This window comes from Cavia porcellus, unplaced genomic scaffold, assembly GCF_034190915.1.
Source record: "Cavia porcellus strain 051 isolate PalLab524CR breed Dunkin Hartley unplaced genomic scaffold, mCavPor4.1 scaffold_5, whole genome shotgun sequence".
NCBI classification, from domain to species: Eukaryota; Metazoa; Chordata; class Mammalia; order Rodentia; family Caviidae; genus Cavia; species Cavia porcellus.
In genome coordinates this window covers 4,022,614-4,047,459 of record NW_026947488.1, presented here as the reverse complement: position 1 = coordinate 4,047,459, position 24,846 = coordinate 4,022,614, and the positions used below count along the sequence as shown (strand labels likewise).

General features: G+C 44.7%; 3 protein-coding genes across 16 annotated transcripts in view; 1 reads left to right on the top strand and 2 right to left on the bottom strand.

The window, feature by feature from the left end:
- Positions 1 to 8,845, bottom strand: part of Sycp2 (synaptonemal complex protein 2) — a 69,879-nt gene extending 61,034 nt beyond the window's left edge. For 8 of the 11 annotated variants that reach the window (XR_010047266.1, XR_010047267.1, XR_010047268.1 and 5 more), the window contains exons 1-3: positions 8,706 to 8,845; positions 8,195 to 8,295; positions 6,138 to 6,871 (exon numbers count right to left, since the gene is read on the bottom strand). Coding sequence is in view for 6 of the 11 variants with exons in the window: in XM_063248083.1 (XP_063104153.1) it covers positions 6,138 to 6,837 (700 nt within the window). In the remaining 5 variants the exon portion in view is untranslated. The remainder of the gene's footprint in view (positions 1 to 6,137; positions 6,872 to 8,194; positions 8,296 to 8,705) is intronic. The other 3 variants (XM_063248087.1, XM_063248088.1, XM_063248082.1) reach the window with 2 other exon arrangements.
- Ppp1r3d (protein phosphatase 1 regulatory subunit 3D) lies at positions 8,319 to 11,714 on the bottom strand. The gene has a single exon (XM_023561963.2). The coding sequence runs from the start codon at positions 11,349 to 11,351 to the stop codon at positions 10,452 to 10,454; it is 900 nt and encodes a 299-aa protein (XP_023417731.2). The 5' UTR covers positions 11,352 to 11,714; the 3' UTR covers positions 8,319 to 10,451.
- Positions 11,715 to 11,761: 47 nt separating this feature from the next.
- Positions 11,762 to 19,718, top strand: Fam217b (family with sequence similarity 217 member B). Of its 4 annotated transcripts, none has more exons than XM_005000399.4 (4): positions 11,762 to 11,895; positions 13,540 to 13,640; positions 13,752 to 13,834; positions 15,361 to 19,718. In XM_005000399.4, exons 3-4 carry the CDS (start codon positions 13,767 to 13,769, stop codon positions 16,514 to 16,516), a joined length of 1,224 nt encoding a protein of 407 aa, XP_005000456.1. In that variant the 5' UTR covers positions 11,762 to 11,895; positions 13,540 to 13,640; positions 13,752 to 13,766; the 3' UTR covers positions 16,517 to 19,718. The 4 variants fall into 4 exon arrangements, with proteins under 4 accessions (XP_005000456.1, XP_005000455.1, XP_063104165.1 ...); XM_005000398.4 differs by having other exon boundaries at positions 13,748 to 13,834; XM_063248095.1 differs by lacking the exon at positions 11,762 to 11,895 and adding an exon at positions 12,286 to 12,762.
- The last annotated feature ends 5,128 nt before the right edge of the window (positions 19,719 to 24,846 follow it).

Below are 24,846 nucleotides of genomic sequence, written 5' to 3'. Positions count from 1 at the left end.
GCGGTCATCTCATCTTCTATTACCCACCTGACTCCATCTCACCAAGGCCTCACAGCCACAACTCTCAGGCTAAGTCATGTTTAATTATATAAATATAGCAGGACTCTTGACAGTCTTTCCTAAAGACTCCCACATCATGTGTAAGATTGTCTTCATGTTGTTCTACATGACAACTGTCTCAGTTCTCTCTACCCTCAGCTGTTTAGTCAAATGTGAGATCCCTGTGGGCCTAGGCCCTTACCTCCCTTATAGTGACACAGCTATGGCCCTCCCTACCCGTTATTCTTTCCAGCTCAACTCCTGAACCAGAGACTTTTAACTGTTACCCTTTAAGATGGGGGAATAATCACCTCTCATGACTTCACTCCTCCTAACCCCACACTTATTTTTCAGAATTCTATCTCATTGTGGTCCTGATGGAATGGCATATTTAAATCAAAAAGTAACTTTCCTTCTACCTCCCCTGGGTCCTTAAATATGATAGTGGCCTGCCTCCTCATAGCACTTTGTCTTTTTTTCCAGTCTAAGGTGCGGGCAGTCACCAATGATGAAGTTGTCCTGGCTAAAACACCTGGCATCATCTTCTACATGGGTATCAACTGTCATCCGGTCAACCCTCCTAAACCCCAATATGGCGCCCCCCCCCTTTAAGCAGGAAGTAATAAAGAGAAAGACTTCGCCCTTTTCCTAACAATAAAAAGATTGGAATTAAAGGTTCTTCCCTTAGTAGAAATTATGGTGGTGGTCTAACGTGGCAGAAGGCCAAAGCAGGACTGCCTACCACTTCCTGCTTCTTCCTCAGCCTTAACTGTAACTTCCCCTCCTGTTTGCACGTGAAGAAAACTCCATCAGTTCCTCGTGCCTCATCACTGCCAGCCCTAAGTGCCACTCCTGGTAAGAGGTTATATATACACCCCATGTTCCAGCCAGAGAAAACCAGGCCATTGGTGGTCATGGAGTTCTCTCCACATCCTTGGAATAAAGGCTATTTTTACTTTATATTCTCTCTTTTATCACACCGAAAACTCTTTCATATCTAAATTCTAATTTGGTCAGTAATATGGTAAGCATGCAGGTCCTATTAATTTTTTAATGTTTTGAAATATGATATATACAAGCAGGTTGGCACTGAACTAACATACTTTCTAAGAATCGAAAATTAGCATTTACTTTCCATGAAAGACAGCTATGAAAGAACATGATTGAGTCTGCATGAAATAAAATGATGAAAATGGGCATCTGTGGCTAAGAATTTGGGTCATAGGCCCTTTTGAAAAGCACAAGAAAATCTGATTTTGGACTTCTAAATCCTTTGGTCCCTGGACTTTAACTTGCAGGTTTCAATCTTTGAACTTCGTTTCCTACATTTCTGAAACACACTTTACATTCAAAATTGGGCATCCATTCTGTTGGTATTTTACTATCAAATCATTTTATGCATTTTAAGTGTTATCAACCTTCTATTTAAAAGTCTGCTTATCAGAAACTCTGTATATCTTATTATCATGACATAACTTGGAATGGAAAGCAGATAGCGAATTAAATTTTTGCCTTGGATATAGAATAGCATTTATATTGTTCTAATCCAAAGCAGAAATTGCTAGGGTCAACATCTAAAGTTCTTACAGAATACAAAGACAATACTCAAAAGAGGGAAATGTTTCATGAAGAATAGAATAAAATTGTACAGGTAAACCTTCAAAAAATATGCTTGTAGTAAAACAAAAAACTGGGAAAAATTCAAGGGGAGCACATTTAAATACTCTTGGTGTCTGTGACAAAGAGCTGAATGTATTATTGGTCTCTATCCATTCCAATTACCTCTAAGAAGATGGAATTATTTGGTTGGAAATTTTGGAAGGGTACTGAGCCACATTCAGTTAAAGCTTCACCCTTTCACATGAGGATGCCGAGAAACTTCATGTTTTCTTCTTTCCACAAATGTTGATACTGTGAGAAAAATCTGTGCCTTGTTCTTTTTCTCTAGAGTCAACACAGCTTTTTTTTAATTGGAAAGTGGAGAACACAGAGTAGGACAGGTCCATCTCAACTAGTTTACTACACTTCAGGTAGTCACATTTAATTGTGGTACTCAGTATTGACAAATTCACTGCAACAACTCAGCAACATAACCAAAAAAAAAAAAAAATCCCTCAGGAAAGCTATGTTTCTGCCACTGTTTAATTTTTCTTTTTACATAGAACCCCATAAGATGGATGCTGTACTTTAGAGATCTTTTGAAAGACTTTTAATAAGGCTCATATCTCAGTATCAGCACTAATTAGAAAAGGAGCATTTTAAATGTGGAAGTGTGACAAAAGGAAACAAGATGTATAAAGTTATGAAATAGTCCATGGACCCCAATAAAAGATGCAGACACTGGAAGCTATTCCTAGTCATTAACAGGAGAACTTCAGACTATAAAACATTTATTTCTTGTTAAAAAGTTTTTCAAACTTCAAAGTAATTCCAATAAAACAAAAAGTTTTAACAACTTGTGTTTTTAAAAATTTACAAATATCACTACTCCGAGTAAACAACTTATGAAAATCTTAAAAAAAAGCATCACTATTTGATATTAAGATTTATTATAAAGTTACAATTGCCATGAACACTAGAGTGCTAAGAATGTAAAGAAACATGGGTCAATAAAACAAAACAATAGCAATGCACACCCAATTATGGGAAATTCACATATGAATAATATGGCTTTGAAAATCAGAAGCAGAAAGGTAGTCATCAAATAGTACTGGGGTAACTGACTCACCACAAGAAAAAATAAAGGGAAGCCTCTATCTCCTACCATTAACAAAATATAATCTAAATCAATCTATTCAAATGTAAAAAGTAAATACTTGAAAAGTGTTAGGAGAAAAACTGGCAAAGGAAACAGGAAACTGTGGGAATACATAATTGCACTTTGAAAAAACATTCTATGGGAAACTTTTAAAATCTATATACTTTTCAACCACCACTCCCTTTAAAATATGGCAAAAGGGACCTGGCCATGAACTCAATTTGTCTCTTTTCTCTCAATCTCTTACTCTCCCACTCTTTGTTCTCTCCCTAAAAAGCTGGGCGCACCTCTTACTCAAAATCCAATACTTAGCAATAGCCTAGGAAGCTCTATAAACACCCTCACATCCAAGGGAAACACTTTTCTTGCCTATGCCTTTGAAAAATAGGGGTTACAATCATCTCCACTATTTTGTTTAGAAATCATCTATTAAAACATGGGAGCAAGGAAATGGAATCCCAATTAGGAAGGAAACAGGATGTTACAACCAAATATAAAAATGGTGATAGATTATGCAGATTGCTGACAGTTAAGTCTGTTTCAGAACAAAAGTAGCATTTGAGCAATGTATGGACTTATGTAAAACATTAATGAATTGTAAAATCCATCTCTTAGCAGAGCAAGAATGCTATTGGTTCTTCCACAATGAAGTAGTTCTTAAGAGTGTCAACTGTTCATTTTTTCATTTTATGTATCAATTTGTAGCTCTGGAAATATTAGCAAGTTAAGAAAATTAATAGTAACTTGCAACAGCTGCACATGGTGACTGAGGAACATTTCACAGTATCACCTAATGCATAATTTTATATATGTAAGCCTAGATATAACCTTCATGAAGACAACATGGACTTTTTACGATAGCACTTTAAGAAAAGTTGAGTCTCTAGGAAGGGTCCCAAGTGAATAACTGGGAATTAATAACAGATTTAATAACAGAATTAATAACAGATCTTGATAACCATTTGCTGATTGTGGCATCATGTGCATACTCCAGATTCCTGGAAGGATCAAATTAAATTTTGCAGCCCTTACCAGGATATTTTTTCCCAGATAAAAGCACTTTTTGCCAAAACACCTTAGTCTAATTTTGCTGCTAGGACCTAATGAACTAAGATCTACTGTCATATGTAAATGTTAATCTGGAATGTATCCTTGCATTCCATCTTTACATGGAACCAACCAGGACTGAGCACACTTAGACCCCTTATTTGTATAAACAGACCGAAGTAGGAAGCTGGGAAGGAGCTTCCTCTATGTAAGTAGGTCTCTCTTTGTTCCTTTGGAGGGCATTTCATTTTTTAGTCAAAGCTACATCTTCTTGGCCTGTAAACTATTTATTTAAAAAATAATGCCTCCTTTTTTATCTTAAATTCTTTCCTAGTGAGTCTTTGTTGACAGCACTTAGCTGGCAAGTAATCATAAACCAGTAAGTTTGTTATAAAAATATGTAGTAAGATTTAATTATTCAAAAACAATTTCAGTATTGGCATAATTTAAGGTTAATATTCTTTAACATGAGAATTTAATATTCCCCAAATTTTAAATGAAAATATTTTTGTATTTGTTGTTATGGTTGCCTCTAAAATATCCCCAAATTTTCATGTGTGTGGAAGGTGACTGAATCATGGGGTGCTACACTGATTAGCAGACTCATCCATTAAAGAACTCAGTAGGTAAACATGTGGAAAGAAGTGGGGCCCTTCTGGAAGTGAGTTACTGAGGGTGCTATCTAGAAGGGTGCGTTCTTGCCCTCAGGTCCTACCACTGCACTCTGCTTCCTGGCAAGCACTGGATGAGCCCCCTTTCTTCTAGAAGTCTTGTCCTTGCCATCCTGTTTCTGCCTGGGAGTCAGTCAACCACAGACAGAAACTGTGAGCCAAAAATAAACCTGTTCTGTAAATTGCAGGTAGAAGATACCCTGTGTCAGCCATGGGGAAGTGAAACTCCGATTTTAAATTTTTATAAATACACACTCAAATCTGGTATATTCTGAATGTACCTTTTTAAATACTTGGGTTATTAATATCAGTAGAGCACAAAATAAATAAAGCCTATCACCACAGCAAGTTTTCTAATGACAGAAAAAGGAATATATTTATTCATATAGTAATATGTTACTGTTTATCTTTACTATTCAAAAATCACTAATCCATTATCAAATATTCAGCTATTTTGCCAATACTTATTAAAATAATTTTATACATATTTTTGTTTTATTGCAGGGAAAGTATATCTAAGTCTGAGACATTTCACAAACTAAAACATTGATTTAAAACTTTCCTTAAAATATATTGTGTAAGTGTCTATACACATTCCCTGAGGCCAACAGCTGTTAGGGCCGACCTACCCACCGTCATTTTTAGGAAATAATTTCGTGATCAGAAGAACTGTATTTTAGAGAATGGTCTGAAACATGATATATGGCATAAAGCACATTACGCTAACAAGACCTTTTTAATTTCTAGTCTAATTTTGCAGTAAGTCGTCAACGAATGAAACAAAGAATTAGGCTTTATATAGGCGGTTGGTTTTTTAACTGGAAAAGAAAATAAATAATACAGTACGTATTGCCCCCTAAAGGTTGCACAAAAAATACTGGCTGTTCCACAGCCAACACTATCACGACCAGCTACCTATCTGTCTCTCACTCAAACACACACACACACAGAGGCCCAACATGCAAATGAAAAACAAAAGAAATACACTTTCCCTATCATCACCAAGAAACAAATGGTTGGGGCTGGGGATTTAGCTCAGCGGCATAAGCGCCTGCCTTGCAAGCAGGCAGTCGTGAGTTCCATCCCTGGTACCGATAAAAAGGAAAAAGACGAAAGAAAGAAGGAAAGAAGGAAAGAAAGAAAGAAAGAAATGGTTTTGCAAAGTGCACATAACAACATAACCTAGGAAGCCCAGCATGGAACATTAATTGTGGACGGGGTGCATGCCCTCAACTGAACCAAAGCGCCAGCCGCCCTAAGCCCAAGGCTCCCCGTGTCCCAGGTTGTCCAGGATCCGCAATCCCTCCACATGGCCCAGGCCTGACCAGCGGCGGAGCGTCCAGCTCCCCGCTGGTGCCTGCAGCCCTAACACAGCACGCGGGACCCCGGCGGCCCGTGAAGAGCGCCCTGGCTGCCGGAAGGACGAGGTACGCCTGGCTCCGCTATGCCCTTCCCTGCCACCCGCGCCCGCAGCTGACCCTGAGGCGCGAAGCCTGTCCAGCCGCGCCCCGCGGCCGCTCAACCGCCGTCCTCTGGCCGTTATCCCAACGGCGCACCTCAACGGTGGCCAGGCCACCGCCCGCGCGGCCCCAAGGCCCGCATCCAGACTACACTCACTATACCTGCACCCGCGGTGAAGTAAAAGCCCACGCGGACGCCGGCGCTCGGCTCCGCCCGGCAGCCAAAGAAGGTCCCTCCAGAGCAGTCGGGAAGCCACCACCTCCGCCGTCCACTTGGCGTCGAGTCCGCTCCCTCAGATAGCGCCGCGGAGCCTCGGGCATAGGCGGGAAGCACTTGTCCAATCAGTGCCGCGTCCGGTAGCCGGCAGAGCCAATTAGCGCCGGCAGCCAGCCAAGTCCCGCCCCCTCGTGGCCCGCGCCACGCACTGCACAACGCGCACGTCCAGGCTGCGCTCCCGGGTGACGCGCGCTGCGCGGCTGCCCCGCCCCCTCCGCTCCCGGGAGCGCGCGGCGGGGATACTGGCGGCGTAGGGGCGGAAGCACGGGCGCCCGCTGGCCGCATCTGGAGCAAGCTGTGCCGAGCCGCCCGCGGGAAAAGGGACCGACCGGGGACGCGCGCGAGCCGGAAGGGGGCGCAGTGCGGCTGTGCGTGCCAGGCAGCTGGGCGGAATTCTGCGTCCCTCCGCAGTGTAAAACTGAATGCTCCTGGTGAGTCCTGGGGCTGGTCTCCAGGTATCGCGGTGGCCCTGCACGGTTCTGCAAAGCGACACCTCGGTATCTTCCTCCGGTGCCGTCGCGTGGCCGAGCCGCTCCTTGCAGCGCTGTCTCTTGCAGAGCTCAGGTGGCCTGTCTTGCTGTGCATCCCTTCCAGAGCCCGCCCGCCTGTCCTCGAGGGTCTGCATTGGGCACATTTCAAAAAGAGGAATCCCTGTTGCTAGGCAAATGTAAGCTTGCTATGGAAGTCACCAAATGAAAATTTTATAGTTTAGTAACATACTAATAGCCTAGGTAAACGGCAACATTTGTATTAAAAGATTGGATTATATTGGGCTGAATGCTGTAGCTCCTCAGTGGTGCACATGCTTAGCATGGGAGGGTCAATACTTAGGCCCCCTTGACTCTAAAACTGATGTATATTGGATTACAATTTAAATGTGAAAGGTTGCAAAGCACTTAGGAAAATAAAGGGAATAAAACTCTATTTGAAGACCAAACCAGTCAAATCACATGGAATATAAATTCTCAAAAACTTAAAAATATTGTTTAGTTACACACTTCAAAACTTTGTAACTGTCCCATTGAACTTAATTTTAAGGTTTAATGTTTAAATTCAGTTTACAAGCTACATACCCAGTCTAGAGATTTAGATGATTTATATATTTAAATTTTTAAAGTGGTTTAAGCATTTTAACTGTTAATGTATAGTACAACATGTGAGACCACAGTGCTGCAAACTCATAATCTGACAGATTTCTACAATAATCACTTCCATATCTAGCTTCTGCTATTATGTTTAGCATCTTCATGGGGTTGTGAATTTTACTAATATCCTTCAAATAAAAAGTGATTCCTTATTCTTCTTATTTTTCCACTTCTTAGTAGAGATAAAAAATGTTAAACCTCTTAATTATGTAATTGTTTAGAAATCCAGGGATTATTTAGTAAACATCAGTAAACTACAAGACAATGTGCGAGGAAAAAAATTATCCCACTCATTTTAATCTTGTTATTTTTTAAAGTTTCAGATAATAGTGTTTGAAAGAAAGTCTTACCAATAATTATCAGAGTTAGCTTTCAATTGAAATTATTTCTGCAGTACTAAGGATTTAACCAAGGGCCTGGTGCGTTCGAAATCAGTGTTGTACACCCCAGCGCTTTTCAATCAAGTTTGACAGGCACCCCACAGAGAGAGACTAGAGCTTGGCATAGGTCTGAATGCTGAAATTGCCACCTGCTACCTGCGGGTCATAACATGAATTACTTAAATCTCTCTGAGCATCATTCTCTTCAGCTAAGACAATGGAGATATTATCAGAAGGTAGCATATTTTCCACAATTAATTAAAATCAAATACAGTACAGTAAATGATAGTTTCCTTCCTTTCCAGTATACACAAGACTTCCCACTTGGCTCAGTTTCTCAAAGACATACACAATCGGCCTACTGACACTGAGGCACGACCATACAGTTTGTTGTTTTAAGCATGCCCCTACACTTACCAGTGGTCTGAGAAGGTAAGACTTCCGTGTGAAGGGATTTAAACAGTCAAGAAGTTTCTAAAACGCTGTCTTCTGTAATTGGACCACCAAAACAGACTCTGCTGTTAAATAAAGCACACACACATCTGTGCCCATACATTTTAATACTTAGGATTGAGTAAAATTATTTTAAATGACAGACATTAAATATATTTAGGGGAGATAACCCAGTTATTGCACACTCCACTATAAAATTAATTTAAACATTTAAGCAATATAACTATAGAACTTTCAGGTAATGAAAGTTCTTGAGCTGTCTTAAAGCTGCACCGACCAGGCAAGTCTATTTAAGCTTTAAAATTTCAAAGTGTTGGTATTTTTTCAAAGGCACCTTGAGGTTCACTTAATTTTAAAGACATAGCATTTATATTATAGTCCATGGCCAGAACCTTTTTGGCAAGAGACTTTTCGCATAGATCATGAGATTCTTTCCGTGCCATAAAACAATACATTTGGCAGCATGAATGTGTACCTGAATATCTGGACAACAGTCTTGCACGCTGGCTGGGGCCGAAGGCAGAGTTGCCAGGGCCATCACAGGCTTGCTGACCTAATTGGATAGTTTGTGAGCAGCAGGAAATGTAACCAAGTTTCTCTCTCTCTTGCATGTCAATGTGGTGCAGAATCCAAGGAGGCAAGAGCTGTGCACTTTAGGAACAGAATTTTAAATCAAAATTCAGTGTTCATAGATTACAAGGTGTCACAGAAGGCCATTCCCGTTCTTCTAATTTGAAAAACACAAAGGTCACGGTGATCCAAAACAAGCTGGTTAAAAGGCAAAATGCATCTTTTGATACCGATTGGACAATTAACAAGCACTCAAAACCCAACTCACTGGTGATGGGTACCACAAAATCCATCACTCTGACTTCAGTTTTATCATAAACATCACAGCACACCTCGGAGGTCTTGTGCACCTGGGCTGGTTGTTTGTGCCTCAGTTCTAGCACCTGCTGTCAGAGGCCAAGTGGTGGTTTTTAAATTACAGTGATGCACTCTGGGAACAGTGGCTTTGACTCCTTGATGGGAGGTTTTAAAAACATTAACATTTTAAAAGTGAAAAGAAGTCCACAAAATGCTAGGAATGTCCCTATCTGAAGGCACCAAAGAATAAAACTGGCAGGTAGCTGATAAAACCTGACATATATAAATACAATTTAAAATAATCTAGAGGTATAAAATTTGTGATTTTTCCTCGAGTGCTCTGGTTAATGCTGAAAATACCTTATAGTTCCACTTGGTAGCTGGATTTCTCAAAGACACATGCTGGGATCTTCTGAGGAAGAAAAAATAAAAACAATCACCTTCATCATCAAAATGTAACTGCACCAGGAACTGTTGCCAGAAACCCTAGAGCCACCTGAAAATTTAAATAACTGAAGGCAAGCTTCTTAAAATATTTAGGTAGTTGAAAACCTAAACAGAATGGCCTGGTAATGCACAGACACACACTTCTCAAACACATGCAAAAGAAATATATTACATGTGAGGACCAACTGCCCAGAAAGGATTGTCAGACTAGTAGAAAAATGTGAAGTTCTTCCTCCTTCCCAGTTGTTGATGTAGGAGTCACACAGGCCAGCCAGAGCAGCTTCAAAGCCCAGAAATGGCTATGTGATGAGTGATGGGGAATAAATTTCTTGCCTATTAATAGTTTCCACTGTTAGAAGGCTACAGACATTGGCAAGCAGAGGCTGTCTCAGGTTTTCCTCGTTCCAGGGCAGGAATGCCTTCAAGAACTGCAATGCAGGTCGTGCTGCACATTTTGTTTACAATGGTCATGAACATGGGCCACAGGTTTTTCCAAATGCTAAGTAAATCTAGAATATTCCTGAGAAGGCAACCACTATGATGCACGATAATATGCAACAGCTACCTTTACAGAGAGACTGACAAGATGCATGCAAAAGGCTTCCCTAGTAGGAGGTGAGTCTTTTAAAAAACCAAACCAAAACCCAGCCTGAGCCCTCCCGGAAAAGCCAACATCCCCGCACCTCCTTCACCCCAGCACCAGGACCCAACCTTTGGGCCACCGGAGGGCCCTTTCCAAACCAGGTGAGTGAGACACTTCACACAGAAGTCAGGACAGGCCCCTGTCAGCGGTCCTCACAGCAGGTAAGAGGTCAGACAACTCCAGGAAGATGTAGGTGGCAGAACAAGAGCCCAGAGGTGAGCACCCAGCTGGGTCACAACTGCAGGCCGGTGACCCATCCACCACTCAGATGAAGTGGATCCAGCTCTCCTCGCACTCCCCGCGGGGCATGTGCAGCGCGTGGTTGCGATATGTGAGGCTGTAATCACGGCCACCGTTGTTGTCCCAGTACTCAGCTCCAGCCACTCGGTAGCGCAGGGCGAAGTGCACTTGTGAGCCGAGTTCCAGAAGAAAGGGCGGCACCGGGAACCCAAAGGCAAAGACGTCCTCGCTGCCCTCGGCGCCTGCAGGCCCGCGCCACCGGGCCTGCACCTCGTGTGCGCTGCGCCACTCGGTGAAGGTGTAGCGCACGGCCACCTGCTTCTCGAAGGCCACGTTGCGCACCCGCACCGCACCGTTGACGCCCAGGTCTGAGCAGGTGACGCTCTCCAGACACACCAGCTGTCTCTCCAGGCGTTCGCTGAAGTCGGCGGCCTCAACGGGCGGCGGGAAGTCGGGCACCAGGCACTGGAGGGCGAACTCCAAGTCCTGGCTGCTGCAGCACAGGTCCGAGTTGATGGCGAGTCGCGACAGCACGTGCAGCGGCACGGAGGGGTCATCGCCCGCGTTGAACACCTTGACCTGCGCCAGCTCCAGGCCCAGGGCGTCGGCGAAGCGCACGCGAAGCTGCCGGCTGCATCCCGGCCGGCACGGGGCCCCCTGCGCGCCTGCCGCCTTCTGTCGACGCTCGGGGGAGCAGGGCAGAGAGCGCGCCCGGCGCAGGATGATGGGCCTCAGCGGGGGGTCGCAGCCCGAGGCAGTGGGCACGGGAGCCCGGGTGGAGGCCGAGACCGCCGGGGGCCGGCAGGGCCGGGGCTCAGAGGCCACACCGCCGTCCAGGTCCGCGAGGCAACTGAGGCTGCGGAGCGCAGTTTTCCTGGACCCCAGGGCGGGGGGCCGGAGCGCAGAGCCCAGGCTTCCGGACATGGCCCGCCGGCGTGCGAGGCGGGGCTCTCAGCCGAGGGACAGCCTGGGGATCTCGCACCGGCTTCCCTGGCGTCCCGGACTGTGCGCGGGATCTGCAGCCTGCGGGGGATCCCTGGGCCCCGCCGGGCTCCTCCCAGCCCCGCCACCTGGCCCCTAGAGTCCTCCCCTGGGTCCTCGGCTTCTCGCAGCGATGAACCAACTAGTTTCCAGAGAGCAGAGCTTGTTCTAGAGGAGCTGGCCCGGGGCACCCCGGGAGCGCAGGGTGGCGCCTCCTTTTTCGCTCCCTGGAGGGCTTACGGGAAGGTTGTGTTACCTTCGGCCCCTCCCACCCCGCGGTCCTCCGGATTACTTAGGAGGCTGCAACCAGCCGGGGCGCAACTTCCCGGCGCGCCTCCGCCCGTCGCCGCCCCTCGTGACGCCGCCCGCGGGGGCCCCGCCCCTCCCCACGCAGCCGGATCCCAGCGGCGGCCTCCGCGCCCCGCCGCGGCGCGCAGCAGTCGGCCCCGCGCGCGCCCGGAGCTCGCAGGCCGCGGCCTCGCCACAGGTCTGATCGGTCTCTGCCTGCGTCAGCCGGGGCCGTGCGCGCGCGGCTCCCAGATGGTGCCCGCGCAGCCCGAGCTCCCGGGAAATGCATGCTGCGGGTCCCCGGAGCAGGGCGTCTGGGTTGGGGAGAGGGAGGGCAGAGCCCAGTCTCACCCGGAGCTGGTCCCCAGACTCGGTTTGGCGTCCAGCCCCCCAGCGCTGGATCGACTCCGTGCAGCCCAGACCCACGGCCGGAGCGGGGCAGCCTCTCCGCGCAGAGGAGCACAGGCCCATGCGTCCCTATAAGGCCTTGCGGGCCGAGGACCAGCTGGCTCTCTGGGCGGGAGGGGGCGGCAGGGTTCATGCCTGCCCAGGCACCCTCCCTGCGGGAGAGGAAGACTGGGAACCAGAGTTAAGGCCCTGGGAGGGAGCATGTGGGTGCCGGAAGTCAGACTTCCGGGGTTCGGGGATGTTTTTGCAGTCAGAACCTCTTTCTTTTTTTCCGTGCAAGCTGGGAGCACGGGGAGGACTGGGAATTTCTTGCACCCTTAGAAGCCCGCGGGCGTTCACTTCTCCCAGCAACTTCTCAAGAAACCCCAGCCCTGTGTGCCACCTGTCAGGTGGAGAGAAGGGGGCTAGGATGCAGGGGCACTGCGCCGAGAACAGTGTAGTTCAGGCTAGGCCGGACCTTCCCTCCCCAAGGCTTCTTTACTGTCTAGGGGACAAAGCACAAGGAAAACCAGGATAATGAAAAAGGGCTGGTACATCCCCTTTCCTACATCTGCAAGTCAGGTGTGCTGTTTATGGTACAGTTAATTAGCTGTGGGAACCCGTGTGTGACTTCCCTTACCATCCTATGTAAGCAGCTAAGAAGACTTACATGATTACGGTAGGAAAATACAGGAACATTGCAAAACAGACTTCGATAATTCTACTTGTTTTTTAAATTTTACAAGGGGATAGGATGGGAAACAAGTCAGTTTCCAGGGGCACCTTCAACCGCTCTTCATAGCAGTCAGTGGTGTAAATGATCAGAGTTCACAAAGAGATAACAGAATTATGTTGGAATGTGTTATCATGTCTTCCAGTTACATTCAGCCAGCTGGAACGAGGTAACACACCAAAATATTCATTGGTGACACTGAATGCATTAACATGATAGGGAAAGCAGGGCAGCTCAATGGGAGAGTCCCTACTAGAGTTTAAATTCCACGGCAAGAGAAGCTTGTGTATAATCCTGTCCTCTTTCTAAGCACTCCTGCGGTGATGTGTTGAATGAATGAATAAATGAGGGAACATGGTAGCTTTGGAGCCTTAATTTCACAGACTTCCTCATACAATTTTCCCGTATTATTTCCAAGAAGATTGTTGTGTGTGTGTGTACCCGCGCACACGCACGTGTTTTGCAGGAAGAAGAGAAATACCCATTCACACTACAGAGAGTCATGTAGCTAGTAGCCATTGTGAAAGACAGGCAAAAGGACTAAACTAGAAATATAACACAGTACCTCCTATACTGTTACAGTTCAGGGTGCTAGCCACCATATACTCACAACCTCAGTGTCTCTGTTTCATGCTAAAGAAACAAGTGAAAACCATGCCAGTGCTGGTCCTAGTGATCTGCACTTATGATCAATACTTACGGTCAATATCTTATTGCCTCTAGTTCTGGTGGTGCTGAGTACTTTCCAAGAATAAGAGGAGTAAAGAAGTCGCTTTCCTGGCGGTCACATTCCAACAAACGGAGCAAGAATATTTTGAGAAAAGGTGACGTAAACTGACGGCGCGTCTTCCTTGCATTTGTACTTATTTTTTTCTTGTATGTTTTGCATGTGTGTGTTCACAGTATTTACTACTGGATGTCTGTTTTCCAGACAGTTTGTCAAACTCTTGATGATGATCAACCATGTGATTTTTTTCAAGAAAAGGAGTAGGCTGAATGAATCTCATCAGAAAAGCAGGTAAACGGTTTTTACATCATTGCTTTATCTTGCCAAAGGCGTATTACCTCAGTTCTTCAGCTTGAGTATGTGTGATTGAAAAAAAATATATTCAGATAAAAAATAAACAGGTTTTTCACCTAGCATCCTAAATATCTTAAAAGCATTATTTATCTGTAGTTTGCAATGCTCATGATTTGGGGAGCTAGCGGAATCTGCAGTTTTGAGCAGGTCTTTTAATCACCTTTTATATTGGTTTCTTACATAGACATGATGCTGCTAGTTATCTTCTGATTGTACACTGACAGCTAGTTGTAAAGTTTTAACAGTCTTAGTTGTAATTTTTTTTTTTTTTGTCTTTTTGAGACAGGATCTTACTTTGCAGTTGAGGCTGGCCTTGAGCTCACTTTGTAAGCCAAGGCTGGTCTCCAGCCCTCAGTGATCCTCCTGCCTCAGATTCCTGAGTGCTGGGATCACAGGAGTGTACCACCACGCCCAGCTTTGGTTGTAAATTCTTAATGATGGCCGTTCCTTCCTTCACATTCATTTATTCATGCACAGCTGTGGAGCTCCCGTTGTGCTATTGCAGTGGCTTGACATAGTCTGTATTTATTAAGGGGAACACATTTTTAAATAATTGCTTAGTGTGGTTGAAATCACCAGGCGAATGGATGTGAGCTTCCAGTAACCATGCTCACCACACATTTTTTACTTGTAACATCTGACTTCTGTTACAAAGCATGCTGACCTTAGATAAATGGCTTGTTCTCCATCAATCGATTTAAAAACAGCCATCTTCAATTTCTAATCTCATGTGAGATTCTACCTCAGGCTGTGCTACCCCAAAAAGAATATGTTGCTATCCTAGTAGTATACGCAGAATTCACTGATTCTTTGTGTCATTCACAAGACAGCATTAATCCTGTTTTTCATTCATACTGAGTTATAATGGCACCATATGATTTTATGTCTATCCTTTTAAACATTGTTGTCTTGAGTGCATTTCCTAAACACATATTAATAAGCTTTGGGTTTAAGGTGGCAGTCATGTGAGCTATACTTTTACATATTAAGGGTTTGGCTAGCTTGAAATTAGCATCCAGCACTGATTATACAGTGTGAAACTTCCATTTCACATTATATTCCCGGTTAACTCAAAGTAGATAAACAAAAGAAAAAAAAGTCGCATGTTTTTGACCACTGTTAGCCATTATTGGAACAGAGAATTTATATCAAAGTTTTTCCAAATCAATGTTTTTTAGACACACTTGGTCTGAAATTATAAAATATACACTGAAATAGGCTACTGATTTTCCTAAATGCTAATATTCAGTATAAAGTAGGATCTGCTTTTGGCACATGGACTCTGTTTCGCATGGGTAGAATATTATGTTGAAAACATTCTTTCATACCACTGTTTGCCAAATGCATTTGGAGGGTTTTTTTTTTAATGCCCAGTAATAGCTGAAAGTACAACCTTTTGATTTCTCTAATCACAGCCAGATCACACTTTTTTGTCCTAAGAATTGCACTTCTGTTTTTCACAGCAATATGCATGCTGGCCCATCTTGGAATAAAGTACAGCATTCGAAAGCTTCTTCAGGGAAAAGACACAGTAAATCCCAAGTACCTCACCTGTCTCCACGGCTGAGAAGCGGCCTCCTAGGAGTCCCTCAGCCAGCTCCGGACAAACTCGGAGAAGGCTTTCTTCCTGAAGGCAGACCAGGAGGGCATGCACCCATCTCCGAGTGCCAGGGGGCATGCGGGAACAAATTGTTTCTTGACTTTCAGTCAATGAAAATTATTAAGGAAGATGCTGACGAGGACACCGCCAGTGACCTGTCGGATTCGGAAAGGATCCCCATTCCTGCTCCTCCCTTCACACCTCCAGATCTAAATCTTCGGGCGGAAGAAATTGATCCAGTTCACTTTGATCTCCACCCACATCAGGGCCACACAAGGCCTGAACACCGTTACCCCGATTTCCTGCCACCCCCCTTTAGCTCCTGGGATCTCCGGGAGATGGCTGTGCTGCTGAACACAGACTGCAAGACGGAGGCGGTGCCCCGAGCAGGGGGACTCCTGGGGAAGTACGTGGATAGGCTCCTCCAGCTGGAGTGGCTGCAGCTCCAGACCGTGCAATGGGAGAAGTCGAAGGGGTCTAGGGCGAGACCCTCGGGTGCCCAGGGGGCTTCAGGGGCCCTGAAAAGTCCTGGGAGAAGTAAACTCACGGCCAGTGCTCTGTCCAAGCCAGTGCCTCACCTGGAGGGGCCTTCAAAGGCAGGCCCTGCACGAAAGAAAGACTTGTCCCGTGAAGACACGCATCCGTCCTATTACACCTTCGAGACCTCCCTGCGGCCCACGGATGTGCCGGGCAGCACCAGGCTCCGTTCCCTCGAGCAAACCCCTGCAGTGAGGACTGGAGAGAAGAAAAAGAAATCCAGTAAAAGCACCAAACTTCAGCACAGGGATTTGTCCTGCAGCGACAGCAGCCTCAAGCTGGAGGCCAGCGGTAACCTCCGAGTCCCCAAACAGCCAGCAATGGCTCTGGACTCGGTGGACCCCTGTAAGGCTTCCAGAGCACAAGCACATGTGACTGTTAAGAAAAAGGGAACTGCAAACAACTGTGCTCATACGACTATATCTAGTGAGAAGAAACTCAAAACAAACGGAGCAAAGCAAAACACATATAAATTAAAATAATATCTGATGATGACTTGCAAAGACCAGCAGATACCTGAACTGGAGCTGGAACTCTCCAAAAGTTACAATACTGTGAATTTTAAGACATTTTGTAATGAGTGGCATTGAAGTAGTTGTTTGGGTCTTTAGTCCCCTCCCACCCCAGCCCGCAGTGAAGGTGTTTTCAGAGTCCAGAGTTCTCACCATTAGGTGATGGCAGCTTTGTTCAAGGGAAGGTGTTTTTCACTAAGCCTTTTGTTTTGACCTCTTAAGCATTTGAGAGCCTGTGAGGTAAAAATTAACCAAAGTTGCGTGCCATATAAAGGAAAGAAACTCCAGGGGAAGAGCCAGGGAGCCTCCGTAGTGCTAGGCGGTCTGTGTAAAGCTGGTTAGTTTAGTTCCCCGTTTGTAGTCCCACATAGGTGTGTAAAACAGAGCATGCTATTTTAAATTGTGTGAAATCGTGGCATTTGAAATAAGGCCCTTCTGGCCACTGCATCTTCTGCTTCTTCAGCAGATCTCTGTTCATTTTACTCCCAAGGAGAAGTCAGTTCTTCCCAGTATGGTGAATTTCCATTTGGGGCCATCCTGGCTGAGCTGCTTACTCAGTAGAAACAATGGCGTAGAGAATTTAATCTCTCTCTCTGTCTGTCTCTCGGTCTAAAGAGTACTTCAGAGGTGATTGTAGAGTCCACTTGTGGGTTCTTTAAACCGAAGTTAAAATAGTTTGCAGTATGGATGTTGTTATTTGGCAAGGCTAGAATAAAACCTGTGGCACCCGGAAACTTCCAGGATGTAGGATTTCTCTGAAGAACCGTGAGAAAATCACCTGTTAGAAATGGTGACTGAAGTGCCCAGAATGTACTAAAAACAGAACTAGTTGAATGTAGTACTAGGTTAGTTACTGCCTCAGGACCAGATCCTGTCATCCTTGGTCAGAAATACTGATCTGTTTTGGTTTGAAAGGGCAGGATTTTACTATCTTGTGGGGCCCAGGGCCAGGAGAGGACACATTTCCGGCTGGAGGGAAGTGGAGCCTGGGTGAAGTCTGGCTGTGCCGCGAGCATCCTCAGCTTCTCTGTGCTGGCCTGGCTTCCCACAGGCATCTTGTTCCCTGCAGCTGAGCAGCATCCGCTGGTTTCCATAGCTGTGCTGTGAGCTCTCCGTAGACATTTGTATCTTTAAAACCTTTGGTTGACTGCTTTGTGATAGAGCGTTTTCATGACCACAGTTGATCTCTTTAATCCATTACTGTGGTGTTTTTGTTCAGATCCAAGTGTCGGTGTTTTTACTGTTGGTATCAGTGAAAACCTTGGCATGCTGCATTTGAAAGCATACAATGGCTTGTGAACTGTTAGTGCATTCGGCATCAGGACAAGAAGCCTTTGTAACTGAAATAATGCATAGAGATTCAGTAATAAGATACCTTTTTAAAATCAGATTTTAATCATTAAACAGCATACGAAATTTTGTACAGTAGCTTTTTTCTTTTAGGACTTGATTTTCAGGTCTTTGTAGATTTCACTTAACATTCCTTACCTCTCACAGCAGCCTACCAGAGGAAGCATGCTCTTTACACCTTTTAATGTGCACAAAAGATGTGTCTGTAGTAGATACCCCTTCCACAGTCCTCAGATACACTCTGACTTTGTCCTCCTCGGTATACGCGGTATGTTCGGAAAACTCAGCCCCGCTCCTAACTCGCCTTTCTGCGTGGTTCCTGCCTGGTCCCCGCACATCCCATATCTGGCCTGCTCCTTCTAGCATGCATGTCTGTTGCTGTGGCTGGCACTTCTCTTAGGATTCTCAGCTAGATTTTTATGGAGCTCTGAATGAAGCTTTGTGGCTAGCAAATATTTGTAAGCATGATATTACATGCACCTGTGTCTGTGTGCACTGCTTACCGTGGTACTAAAGATCATATGCCGCTGACTGCATCTGTGTGGGTTCTCGGAGGTCTGGAGGGGTGAGGGTGACACTGTCTCTTCCTTACCTTACATGTGTATGAGCTGAAGACTGTGGTGATTGAGAGACTTAGAGACAATGCCTTGCACACTTGTCTCTAGCTCTTTTAACTGAAGCCAGTGGTTTAATCTGGGCATAAGGTCACATATTCAGAGCACGTTAAACGCCTGAAAAAGTGACTTTCCTTGTTTACTTTTTGCCTTAGGTTGGTCATTTATCTTCACCTGTTAATAATGGAACAAATCAGAGGACCTAGTAGAGTTCATTGTTTTAAAGTTATTTCAGAACTAAGCACAATTTTAATCTGTGATCCTTGACAGCACATCCCACTGAGCCAAATGCTGCAGATAACAATCCTGCCTTGAAGCAGGTGGTGTGAGAAAGTCAATCATGAACTCATTTCGTTCAAGTCAGAAATCGCAGAGTCTTGCTAGTCTGGTGACAAGAGTCATTGTATTTCTAAGAAGTGCCTCTCATTTCTGAGGAGTTGTTTACATACACCTTGTGTTTAAACAAGTTAAAACCATCTGAGATACAGTAAAACCCACAAAGAACGTATTTCAGGCTTAGATTTAGTTAAGGGGAAAAGTCTTAGAAAAGTACAAAAATAGACTATACAAACCAGTCGTTTAAATTTAGCCTATTTTCCAAATCTTTAAATAACTAAATGGGCCAAAGGTTTGATTTGAAGGTGGTGGCGTATGACAAACATGGAGATGATATTATTACTACAATAAAGTACAGAAAGGAATTTGTTGCTGGTTGTGTGGTGCACACCTGTCCTCCCAGCACTCAGGAGGCTGAGGCAGGGGGATCCTTGTGAGTTCCAGGCCAGCCTGTGTTAAATAGTGGGCTCAAGGCCAGTCTGAACTACATAGGGAGACCTTGTCTCAAAAAACAAAATGAAACAGAATTTAAAAAGGAAGATGGTTTGCAGTAGTACTATTTTCCAGGAATATATAAGAATCACTAGTAAACAATGATAGAAGTATTGTGTTTCCTTATGTGTCTATGTTCATTTATTTGAATTACATAAAAATGTGAAACTGTGGTACTGTATTTTATGGTAACAGAACCAGTGTTATTTATGTACATGTTCAGGACAACATTTAAAGTAGCCTGAAAATATTCAGCATGCTTATTTGCTATCATCAAGAGTGTATGTTTGCTTCTTTATGAAAAGGGAATTCATGTAATTTTTTGTGAACTTGGATTTTTCATTCCTTGACAGTAATTAAACTGTAGAGAAATAACTGTATTTTTCTGGCACAGTTTTAATTTACTTTTTGTGAGTCCTCTTTCCAAGTTTGTCTTTATTTTCTTCTTGATTATGTCAAAGAACTGCCTAGGATGAAATTTTGTTCCAATGCCTCTGCTCACATTAAGCCGTGTGCATGACCAAGGCGCAGGTTAGCGCTGCTAGATACATCCAGAGAAGCATTGGTGTAAATTGCTTGAATCCTGGTCTCCCAAACGATGTTAAGGAGCAGGTGAATGGGCACAATGCAAGTTCACTAGGCACCAAGTTAAAGGAACATCATCAAACCCTAACTTGCCTGTCCGGAAGTGACTCAGGTTTCTTTCAAGGAAGTCAGCTGGTTATTGGGCCGCATCTTTTGCAAATACTCTGCAAGACTCCTTGCTTCTCTTTTCTAAACTTATCTCTGGTAGTGCCATGAACTGTGGAGTCTACAAAATTGTGGTGTAGTGGTGAGAGGTTTAAAACTAATTTCGTTTTGAGTTTGGAAATGAACCATGCTAGACGTCTTTACAGAAAATGGGAAAATTTTAACTGTTGTTATTTTACCATCCACGAGGTGGCGACAAAAGCTTTTCTTACGTTGTGACTATGACCCAGTGTTTTCAAATCAGATAAAAAGGTTTGCACTGGAATCCAAAGACTGCCTGGCCTCAGACACAAGGAAGATCCTTGACTTTACTCTGCCGTCGGAGTATCCAGTGGCTTGATGTCTGTAGCTGCCGCTAAGGCTCCTCTCCCATTCACTGACCGGCTCTGTATCGTAATGTACTGCCCTGTGTGGAGTATACTGCCCTCGGGAAAGTTACACAAAGCAGGATTTTGTAAGAAGAAATTCCTTGTAGATGCCCAGTGTAACAAAATACGATTTAAATATCCCTGTCCGTGTCAGTTTCACATGTAAGGGATTATGTGCAATAACATTATAAAATATGTAGAATTTAAATATAATGAAAATTGTCCCAGCTTGAGTTGGGGTTTAGATTGCACACATGGGGAACACTGCGGCCCAGAGGACGGGCCTAGGAAGCAGGATCTCCCTGACCTCTGCCCCTTTTCTCTCCAGTTCCAGTTTCTCCCCCCAGGGGGCCACAGAAATTAGAATTCCTCTGTCCCAAGGTATCACAGAAACCAGACCCCTCTCCCTCAGAGCCAGACGTAAAACCCGGAAATGTTACTTCCCTTGCCTTTACATTTTATTTTAAAGAGAGAGAAAAATAATAATAATAAAAAAAAAAGACATGGAATTTCAAAACAAAGTAATAGGAAATTAACAATGGTTAATATATTGTGTATTATTTTCAAAGTAGTTGCTCGGATTACAAGATACGGCTTGCATCAGACAATAGAAGCACAAACCATTTTTTAATGAACTAAAATCATCATCTCAGTTATCATTTATATATATGCATATACATATATATTTTCCCCCTTTTTACCTTTCATCCATCCCAGTTATTCTTTCCTTGCGCAGTTTCTTTCCCCTTCACAATATCTGTTGTAGATTTTGGATCTTATTTACAGTTTCAGTTTCTTACACTTGGAAGACCATACGATGTTTTCCCTGCCTTTTGTAAGAGAGCGGCCAGGGAAGGGCGGGGCAGGACCCATACATCTGATAATAGGGTGCTAAGCTCCTGGTTTGGAATGGATTCTGCCCCAGGCTCAGGGGAGTGGAGGAGCACTGCCGTGAAGGATACCAATAGCGAGCCTTTGGGATGCCCCCGGCCTCAGCTCAGCACATTATTTTGAGCACTCTCATTTCCACTTAGCTGCCCATGCTTCGTCACTCCAAGCATAGGAACAGGTTTCTCTGGGCATCAAAGCCCTTCACTTCTGAAGGCTCTCATGTCACAAACCTTTTACGGAATACATTTGTCATGCTTTTCTCTTGTTAATCTATCTGTTGTCACAAGAATTTTGGCCCTGACCCCCATGGTGGGTGAGGAAGTTATCACACCTTTCTGCCCTGCAGGAGGAAACTAATAATCATGAGTAATTTTAGGTGACATTAGGCTAGCACAATTTCATGCCTTGCTACTCAATTATGAGCCATTCTGCAGACCTCTGAGTCAGTCTGTAATTTCTCAAGATCCTGGGATGTGGAGCCTCCTTTCCTAGCATCTCAGGGGGCAGAACACCCCCTTCTCCTCCACACGCACTGTGGCTACTGAGAAAACCGCTGGCTTCAGCACTGCTGGTGTTCTCCAACCCTAACGGCACTTGGCTGGCTGTCGCTCAGCAGTTAAAGTTCTTAGAACACATAACCACCTGGACCCATTTTCCCTGCATCCATACTGTTAAATTCCAGGTTTGGGACTCTCCTCTGCCATGGTGGTAATTTTCCCCCTCCCCACCATCCTGGCCAGTATAGAAGGTCCACGCTGCCTGTGGCCAGGGCCCCCCCACTGCCTTCTTCCCTGCCTCAATAAAGCCAGAAGACAAAAGACAAAGACTTCACTTGTTTCTGGAGTGCTTTCAGGTTTCCAAATATAATGAAATGTTTCTTATTTATGTCAGAATAAAATGGCCCAGCAAGGTTAGCTGAAGATGCTCTGATTTTAGACAGAAGTGTGTCTTAATCTTAGGTGCTCGGGGTGGGGAAGTCAGCTAAGCAGCCTGTTAGATCTCTCTCCTTTCTTCAGCCTTCTCATTTACTGGAGAGACTTAAAAACTTATGCACATAAATGACTGCAGAGAAAGCTTCAGTTAGTTATAGATGAATAGCTGAAGAGCGAGCTCAGCTATCGATATTATCAGCCTGCAAAGATACTGGGAAACAATGGGGAAGACTCGGGTCTGTTGTATTTGGCAGTTTTATTGCTTTGTTTTTCTCTAATTGATCATCTACAACCATTAGTTGAAAATCAGGGGATGAGATTAAAATCTCTCAAAGGACTTTTTCTGGCCAGCTCTTGGGGCTGACTCAGAACACTAACCATAGGAAACCACAATTCCTGATCAGTCTGTGTGACTACTAACACAATTACAACAAGACAAAAACATTTCCTAGCCTTTGAAAATAAACCAGGACATATAAATGTTAAATTTTCTAATGTGAAACCTAATGAACTTCAGCAAGACAGTGGGGTAAACTGTATACTGGGGTGCAATCACATGGTTCATTCCTTTCTCCCTCTCCATTTCCATGCTGAGGGTTGAACCCCAGGCCTTCACACTGAACGACATCCCCTGGCTCCCTCTCCTTTTTGGTTTTTATTTGGGACATGGTCTCCCTAAGTCGCTACATTGCCTGAGCTGGGTTCAGACGTGTGATCCGCCAGCCTCAGCCTTTAGGGGTGCTGGATAACAGACTGGGGAACATGCGTGTTGCTAAGCTCATTCCTTAGCCACAATTTTCTTGATGTTCTCATGTGGCTTCTTAAGGTGGAAAGAAAGAAGACACCCTTCCCCTACGGGGCCAAGGTGGGTGAGCTGGGTCTAGGGACTGGGCCACCGGAAGTCTTCCTCCCCCACACTTGATATCGGCAGGCAGAGGTGGGAGAGGGCGGACCGGGGCTGAGATGTAGCCTGGAGGGCCAGATCAGCTCTCATATATTTGGGAGTCCTGAGACCTCCCAAGCACTGCAGCTCAGTGTGGGGCAGTCAGTGCTTCTAGAGTCTCAAGTAAAGATCCTTGTCACCAAGTCCTGGGCAAGGACGAACCTTCCATGGAGCATTCTTTTCCCTGAAATGACAGCAAATGACCATGCTGAAGCTGTCTTGACCAACAACCCTGAAAATAACACTCAGAATCACTCTGAGCACTGGCATTTGTGGAACTGTATTTACGTGGGCACTTGGAGACAAGGCCAGTGTTCTCTGCAAAGCACTCCTGATGAGTTCACTATCACAGAGCAAAGTGAGGAGCGCTCCAGAAGGTCAGCACCTGGGCTCTGAGACTGCAGGGCTGAGTCTGGCTGCTTTGCTCTAGTTCCTGCCTTTCTTTGCATCTTCCACTAAAGGGGAAAATCACATTTCTCAACATGCAGGGAGCTGCTAGCTGCCACCGTGTGGCCATAAGGTATACTGTACTGTACTGTATTTCCAAGGACAGAAAGAAACACCGGCCTATTGTCACTGGCAGGCCAGATGCTTGCGACAGACACCTCCTAATTCAGACTCACTCAGACGTGCAGCTGGAAGCCAGCAGCTGAATTCCAGGACCACAATCCAATGGAAAAGGATTGCCTGATGGATGATTGACCTTTGCCTCATTATTTTTAAAAGCCTGAAAATACAAAAATAATTTGCTTCTCAAAATATATTAAAATGGAAAAGGAGATCCTCTTTCAGCTTGGCACAGATGTGACAGTAGATTCCTGTGCTAACATTCACTAACTCTTCCACGTACAGATACCTTTGTGAGTGTGAGGAATTTGTTGCCGTTCTCCTCCAACATTTTAATCCCCTGGATTAATGTAACACAGGGGTCCCCCACCTGTACTTCTCCAACATTCAAAGGGCCTCAGTTCACCTGAATTACAAATCCCAAATTAGCGAGTCTGACTTACATTTTCGATAGTCTGACCTTGTGCAAACAACCCTGCACTCTGAAATCCAGCACAAAGTTGTAAATTTGATCACTGCCGTTCTGGTTCTCTTTAGGCACAGGAAATATCGAGAGACCTCACGATCACATTTATGACTCTTTCCAACAGTCAACTGTTAATCTGAATTAAAATAATAAATTATACAATTATATATGCAGCAGCAGCTCAAAGAGCTCAGCATGTACAGTAAGCCGAGCAAGTTCCCTTCCGTTTCATCTGCTCAAACATTAGCAATATTTTAAATGAGAGTGTACAGGAATCAGGGCACACCGGGGCAAGCCACATCCATGCATCTCCACTTATGGCTCACATCTTGCTCATTTTAACCTTGAGCAATGATAAAACAGAATGGTGACTGTCCCTTTCCCCAGAACCTGACATCCAGGGCTTTCCCACCATCTCCCCTGTCTCGTTCTAAGCCCCAGAATGGCAGAGAGCTAAACACAAAAGAGGTTCCAGAAGACGAAGTCTGAACTCCAAGGCCCAGACATATTTGGAATGAAGATTCTTTTTTAAAATGCCTTACAAAGTAAAAACTTCAGTCATATATTTTTCTTCCTCACCCATCTCCTGAT